Raw genomic sequence first — 7,069 nt, 5'->3', positions numbered from 1 at the left:
CAGCAGTCCAGTCACACACACTTGGCTGGCCAGGGTCAAAACACCAGGATGGTGGGCAACCACCAGTGGGACCATCCACCCATTCATCCTGGAGAAACCATCCCCCCAGGACCCCCTCACTTCACCCCCTCCTCTTCCTCCCACCTCGATGCTGGGCCCGACCTGCCCTCTGTCCTCTGCAAATATGATGGGGGTTGGGGGCCTGGCCCCACAGCGTGGGGCAGGATTTATGTCCTCACATTCCCCAGATGGTTATGGTAATGGCCAGGGCTGGACACCCACAGGAACAATTCTGTGCCCTGTTCCAGGGGTGCCACCCTGCTCAATGTCCTTCTTGTTCAAGGACGGTTGCCTCCTCCCCAAAATTGTGGGTCCCTTCCCACTCTGCAGGAGTGGGTTCCAAGGGATGATGCTGTGGGTCTCAGCCAGGGTTTGTCCCTCATGAAAATCCCCTGGACCTACTTGCCCCCTCAAAAAAAGTCCCCCTTGTGCCAGAAAAAACACCTTCCTGGGGTTGCAAGGCTACAAAACACTTGGGTAAATGCTGAGAAGGAGGGAAGGATGTGTCCCAACACCAGATGACAGCCAAGGATGGGGGGAAAAAAGCAGCCTCCAGTCCCCAACTCAGAGAGTGAGAGCTTAGGAAAAAAAAAAAAAAGGCATTTATTCATCCATTTTCTGCAGAAGGCACTTAAATAGTGGCAGCTTTGGCCAAGGGGAAAGGCACGTGTCCACTACCATGGAACTGGGTCCTCACCCCTAAAAGAACATCCCTCCCTTGTCCCCCATGTCAACCCCAGAGTCTCTGTGGCAGCCCCAGGTCAGCTGTGCAGGGGGGATGCTGGATGTTGCAGGGGTGGTGCAGGGCACCCCCAGCTCCCCATCCCACAGCAGCTGGGGGTGGAGGGGGGTCCAGCCTGGCAGCCCCCTGGCTGAGCAGCCTGAAGCCACAATGCTGGTGGCACTGGTCCTGGCAGGGACCTCCTTGTCCCTGTGGGAAGTCATAGCTCATCTTTTCCACCCGCAACAGCAGCTGGTGGCTCCTGCTTTGGCTCCTGCAGCAAATCCTTCTCTTCTGGGCTGAAAAGCATCTTCACCAGGTCATCAGCTTGCACACGCTCCTGTGGGGCAGAGCCATGGGGATAAGCATGGCCATTATCCCCCCCCCATAAGGACACCCCCCCACTGCCAGGGGGGGAGCCTACCCGCTCGCTGTGCCGGGGGTCCAGGGTGAACCAGAGGGCGATGGCACAGCGCTGCCCCTTGGTCACTGCTTTCACCCCGTGGGGGTTCTCTGAGCCAGAGGAGAAGCCCACGGCACGACCACACTGTGGCTGAACCTCTGCCTGCAAGAGATGGAAGAGCCCCATCAGGTGGGGGGGAGAGTTGGTCCCCCTCAACCTACGTTCATCCCTTGAAGTGGCACCAAGGGCTTTCACAGAGTCATTCTGGTTGGAAAAGACAGAATCAGTCATAGAATGGTTAAGGTTGGAAGGGACCTTAAAGATCATCTAGTTTCAACCCCCCTGCCATGAGCAGGGAACCACTAGACCAGGTTGACAAAAAACCTTGTCCAACGTGGCCTTAAAAACCTCCAGGGATGGGGCATGAACAACCTGCTGGGCAACCCATCCCAGTTCCACACCACCCTTAGAGTGAAGAATTTCTTCCTAATATCTAACCTAAATAATTGAGATAATTGAGTCTAACCATAAACCCAACTCTACCAAGTCTGATGCTAAATTGTATCTCTCAGCACCAGATCTACAAGTCTTTTAAACACCTCCAGGCATGGTGACTCAACCATCTCCCTGGTGGGAGCCTATGCCAGTGTTTAACTACTCTTTCAGTTAAGAAGTTTCTGCAAATATCCAACCTAAACCTCCCCTGGGCAACATGAGCCCATTTCCTCTTGTCCCATCCCTTGTTCCTGGGGAGCAGAGCCCGACCCCCCTGGCTCCAACCTCCTCTCAGCAGCTGCAGAGCCAGCAGGTCTCCCCTCACCTCCTTGTCTCCAGGCTGGACACCCCCAGCTCCCTCAGCTTATATTCAGCTGCTGTTGACCAACACCCCCAGGTCCTTTTCCTGCTGGGCACTTTCCAGACACTCTGCCCCAAGCCTGGAGCATTGCAGGGGGTTGTTGTGACCCTTGTTGAACCTCATACATCGTTCCCAGGGGATGGAGACAGTAGGCAGGAGCTGGGATTGGTGCTGCACATGGATCCTTTAAGGAGCTGAGCTACTTACAGTCTCAGTCTTTGCATCCAGCTCAGTGAAGTAGAAAGCTCCTCCTTCAAAGTCCCCGTTGAGGTAGAGGATGGCACTAAAGGAAGCAGGGAACAAGCAGAAGTGATCATTATCACCCCAGACCGCAGCTCCAGTATCTGGGAGCTCCTCTAACACCACAGAAAGAGCTAGAGGCAGGAGAGCCCAGTTTGGGTTGTCATCCCACCCTGCTCCTCCCAACCCTGGTGCCACAAAGCCATGGTGCCCTCAGGTGAGGAAGCTCTGATGATACCACTAGTACCTGTAATCCCGGAAGGTGTAGGCTGGAGGTTCCTTCACACACACCAGGGCTTCTGCATTGAGGATGCAGTTGTCCACGTGCACCTCATGACTGTTGTCACTTCTACCTTCTTGCTTCTCTAGGGTGGAACAAGACCTGGCACATCAGGATCCCTTTGTCCCTGCAGGACCATGAACTATCCCAAATCACCAGGAGCTAGGAGGTGACAAGAAAGTCACCTGTAGCCTACAACCCTTTCACTTGCTGAAGTGACCATGAGAGGCCATTTTGGTGGCACAAGCCTCTGTTGACTTGTGCCACAATTCCATGGTTCTCCAGTCACAGCCTCTCCCAGCACCTAACCCAAACTGCCTCTGGGTGGTGAAATCTGGTATGGCATGAAGCCACCTACTCCCCTGGAGGCAACCAACTGAGCTGCTCATCTTCCCAAACCAGGCTTAGGGATGAGCTCCCCACACCTTCCCTTTGGGAAAAGGAGCAGGTTAGGGAGTGCCAAGGAGGTCTCCAAGGAAAGGTCCAAGACTGGACCACCCCAGCTGTGGGAGAGGGCCCAGGCAGGGTAAGAAGCTGAAGGAGATTTGCTCCTCCTCGGGTTGTGCTCCTCCAAGGCCATGCTCACCATCAATGGCTGTACGGCACACCAGGTGGGAGTAGGAGAAGTGGAGAGGGACCTCCAGGCGGAAATAGGACTCCATCATGTGCCTCACCTTCTCTGTCATGTTGTAGTAGAGGTAGGCACTCTGAAGGGGCACCTTGCCCTCCTGGCCCAGCTGTGGGGGATGGACAGGACATGGGCTCAGCCCTAGGCAGGCAGGGCAAGCACGGGCAGCTGCCCACCTTCAAACCTCTCCCTCTCTTGCCTCCACAGCCTGTTCCCAAGCCCTTCCCACAGCCACCCTAACCTTGAGGGCCTTGAGGACAGTCACACCATGGAAGGTCTCACTGGGAGTGTGAGGAGATGTCTTCCCACGATAGCCATCCCCAGCTGAGGCAGCTGCCTGCAAAACCCAATCAACGAGTTACCAGCCTGACTTCTGAGCCCCAGGATGGGGCTCTGCCAGCACCATCCCTGTCCCCTCCTCCTGTCCCCACACTCACGTTGGAGAGCGCCTGCAGCTCCTGGCACTCCTTGGTGGAAAGGACCCCATCCACCACCACACGCTGAGAGCCGTTCAGGGCCTTGGAGTTCATGGTGACACTGGCTCCTTCATACACCAAGGGGCCACCTGTGGCACCAGGGGATCAGAGGGAAGCAGGGATGGGTGTCACCAACCCTGGGGTACAGCGCTGCGGGAAGCGGCGGTCCTGCCACCTCCTCCTGCCACAACCCATGCAGAGGGCCCCATGAGCTGGCAGAAGGGACACGGAGGTCCCCATCCTGCCTTCCCTCCTGGCCCTCCACACCTTCTCGGATGAACTTGCTGAGATCAGCAGACTCCTTGGCCTTCTCCTCCACCAGGGTCTCGATCTCCTTCATGAGGTTGCCGATCTCCTCCGAGATGCGCGCCGCTGTCTCCCGCTCCACCCTGGGGGGGTGTGTCAGCCTTCAGCTCCCCTGCCCCACGTCCCCACGTCAGGAATGAGGGGCACTAGCACAAGGGCAGGACAAGCTGTCTCCAGGGACTGGTGACAAAGCCCAAGGATGGAGAGAGCCATCTCAATGCAACCCTCACCCTACGCTGCTCAGGATGACCTACCCATTCTTATCACCCCAAGGGTTGATGGGGGGCAAAGTTCTGCTCTCCAGCAACATCTCCCAGCCCCAACACCAAAATCCCTCTCTGACAGCAGCTCCAAGGCCTTTGGCCCAAACCCTCTGGTGGAGGAGGAATACATCCCATCAGTCACCCCACACTGGGTGGCCTTGGCCAGTGGCTGGGGAGAGGCCTCACTTCTGTTTCTCTCGCAGTCTTTTTGGTATCACCTCTTCAGGTGTCCAAGTGTCCTGCAGCCAGAAGAACAACATCATCAGGAACTGGATCAGGATCAGGCTGCAACACAGACACCCCCATCCTCCTTCACCCATCCACCAGATTCAGGCTGGTCCAGCACCACTCACCGGATCCACGAACGGGATACCAAAGACATCGTAACTGAAGAAGAGCAGCTCCTTCTCCATCAGGCTTCGTTGGTGGTACACCTGGATCTCCTGGATGAGGGGCAGAGGGACAGGGTGAGGGCATGGCAGCAGGCCTCTGGGAAGACCCTGAGCGAGGGCAGGAGGGCGCAGGGTTTACATCATTCCTGCAGTCCTTGCTCCAGACCCGCAGCCCTGGTTTCCTGGTCAAGTAAGTGGCTTTCCCCATCCTGCACGAAGTTCCCTGTCCTGTGTGGATGAGCCCTGGAGAGAGGACGGGGAAAGACAGAGGCACAGGCACATCCCTCCTGCAGGAAGCTCTCTGGAAGCTGATTCCCTTCCCTGCTCCACCTCACACAGGGCAGAGACCTCCATCCCACCTGCTACCTCCCAGGCAGCACACAAGCATCTGGATCCAGCTATTTGGAAGCCAAATCCTCTTCTCCTTTTTAAGCAATTTCACTTCAGTTGTGGAAGTCTGTACCAGAGGTGGGCTCAGATTCTCTGAAGAAGTCTGTCCTTTTGCAGACCTCTCCCACAAGAGCTGGTCCATCCATACAAGCTTGTATGGATACAAGTGCTTCACTTGGCCAAAGATATTTTGCCCATGATGTTTCTCAGTCTCTCAGCTATTTTCCAGCTTGTAGGGTCTTGCATCCATCCATTCCTCTCCACCTTGACACCAAAGGGTGGCTGGACCAGAGCAGACCCCAAAGTCTCTGCAAACATTATGAGCCCCAGGAGGGGAGAAGATGTCCTTGCAACAGCTCATCCTGGTCAAGTCACTCACCTCTCGGGGTTGGATGGGTCCTGCCAGGTTCTCCCCCAGGACAGCAGTGTAATAAGCCAAATTCTGGTTCATCACCTCATCATTTGGAAAGAAGAGCAAATAGGTTTTGGTGCATTCAATGGCTTTTTCATAATTTCCATCTGCAAAGAGAAAGGGGGCTGTTATGGCAAGGGCAAGAGCATAAGAGACAGAGCAAACATGGATATGGAGGAGGTACAAGAAAGTCCTTAGTGTTCTCCAAAGAGGCACCCAAGGAGGGTAGATACCCTGGAGCAGAGAGAATTACTACCACGGGTAGGACTTGTGACACGGGTGTGTAGTGAGAGGACAAGGGATGATGGTTTGAAGCTTAATGAGGAGAGATTCAGGTTGGACTTCAGCAAGAAGTTATTTTCTGTGAGGGTGGTGAGACACTGGCCCAGGTTGCCCAGAAAAGTTATCCATGACTTCAAGGAAGTGTTCAAGACCAGGTTGGATGGGGCTCTGAGCAACCTGGTCTAGATGTCCCTGTGTCTTGGGCTGGACTAGATGATCTCTGAAGGTCCCTTCCCTGCTCAAACCATTCTGTGGGTCTGTGATTTCTGCCAGTGGAGAACAGCCCATGCAGCACATGGTGCCCAGCACTGATGACCAGAAGAGGACAGGACAATGAGCTACTTACTGTTGTAGTAGGCAAACTGGAGGTAGTTGAAGTGTGATGGTAGAAAATCCTCCAAGGGCTTCTCCCTTCCGGGCTGGGAGGCCAGCTCTGTCACACAGCCCTGCTTGCAGCTGAGTACCTGCATGTAGTGATCTGGTGGAGACAAACCCACGTCACTGTTTATGGTCACCCAAGGGGTGGTGGATAGAACTTTGAGGAACATTAAAGGGTTTCCATTCCAACCCTGCCTGCAGCAGGGCTGTCGACAGCTTCTTGGTGTTGGAAACCCTCGAGGATCGTGGTTGCCCACCTGTGTGTGATTGGTGGTGGGGGAGGTGGGGAGAGCTGTCCCCAGCTCTCTGGGGAATAGACTGGCTATTGTCACCCTCCCACCCTTGTGTTCTGGTAATCCTCTACTGGTCCTCCACATCCCCCTGCAATCTGTGGGGGCTCCTGGGCATCACCCCCAGTGCTGAGTGTGGACAAACATCTCCTACCCCTTACTGGCCACGTTTCTCCTAGTGAAACGTTTGCCCTCTTTGAGGACCACCACCTCCCAGGACTGCCTCCAGCTTTTGGGACAGGACACAGAGCACAAGCAGCTCCCACCTGTGATGGCCTGGAAAAGGTCTGCGTTGTACTCCAGGTAGTTGTAGCCCTCGTAGTCGTAGGGTCCCTCACAGAGGGCCCTGCACTCGGCGTCTGCCACCAAATACTCCTGCAGTGCCTTCCCCAGGTGCAGGATGGCAGCAGCAGGCTGCTCCTCCGTGTAAAACCGCACCCCCAGCCGGAACTCGCTCTGGGGAGGGTTGGGAAACCAAAGGGGGACTCAATACCCCCCTCCCTGCGGTGGAGCAGCCAGGGTGCCTTGTCCCCCTGGGCTAGGGATGGACCTGCAGCACCTCAGGAGCTTTGCCAAGGTGGGAGGTGCTTTGGGAGCAGCTGCCCAAGGTGGGAAGGAGGGAGGGAAGGAGGGAGGGAAGGAGGGAGGGAAGGAGGGAGGGAAGGAGGGAGGGAAGGAGGGAGGGAAGGAGG

At 55.9% G+C, this 7,069-nt stretch overlaps 1 protein-coding gene across 1 annotated transcript in view; it reads right to left on the bottom strand.

Moving 5' to 3' along the window:
- Positions 1-1,001: 1,001 nt before the first annotated feature.
- Positions 1,002-7,069, bottom strand: part of LEPRE1 (leucine proline-enriched proteoglycan (leprecan) 1) — an 8,374-nt gene continuing 2,306 nt past the window's right edge. Inside the window, exons 2-14 of the mRNA XM_009999820.1 lie at positions 6,644-6,833; positions 6,056-6,187; positions 5,395-5,534; positions 4,587-4,676; positions 4,420-4,472; positions 3,932-4,053; positions 3,626-3,753; positions 3,430-3,525; positions 3,147-3,297; positions 2,528-2,645; positions 2,248-2,323; positions 1,206-1,346; positions 1,002-1,121 (exon numbers count right to left, since the gene is read on the bottom strand). Coding sequence (XP_009998122.1) covers positions 1,002-1,121; positions 1,206-1,346; positions 2,248-2,323; positions 2,528-2,645; positions 3,147-3,297; positions 3,430-3,525; positions 3,626-3,753; positions 3,932-4,053; positions 4,420-4,472; positions 4,587-4,676; positions 5,395-5,534; positions 6,056-6,187; positions 6,644-6,833 — 1,557 coding nt within the window. The remainder of the gene's footprint in view (positions 1,122-1,205; positions 1,347-2,247; positions 2,324-2,527; positions 2,646-3,146; positions 3,298-3,429; positions 3,526-3,625; positions 3,754-3,931; positions 4,054-4,419; positions 4,473-4,586; positions 4,677-5,394; positions 5,535-6,055; positions 6,188-6,643; positions 6,834-7,069) is intronic.

The sequence above is a fragment of the Chaetura pelagica genome, unplaced genomic scaffold (genome assembly GCF_000747805.2).
Source record: "Chaetura pelagica isolate M959 unplaced genomic scaffold, ChaPel_1.0 scaffold86, whole genome shotgun sequence".
Lineage (NCBI taxonomy): Eukaryota > Metazoa > Chordata > Aves > Apodiformes > Apodidae > Chaetura > Chaetura pelagica.
This window is presented reverse-complemented; position numbering and strand designations above follow the sequence as displayed.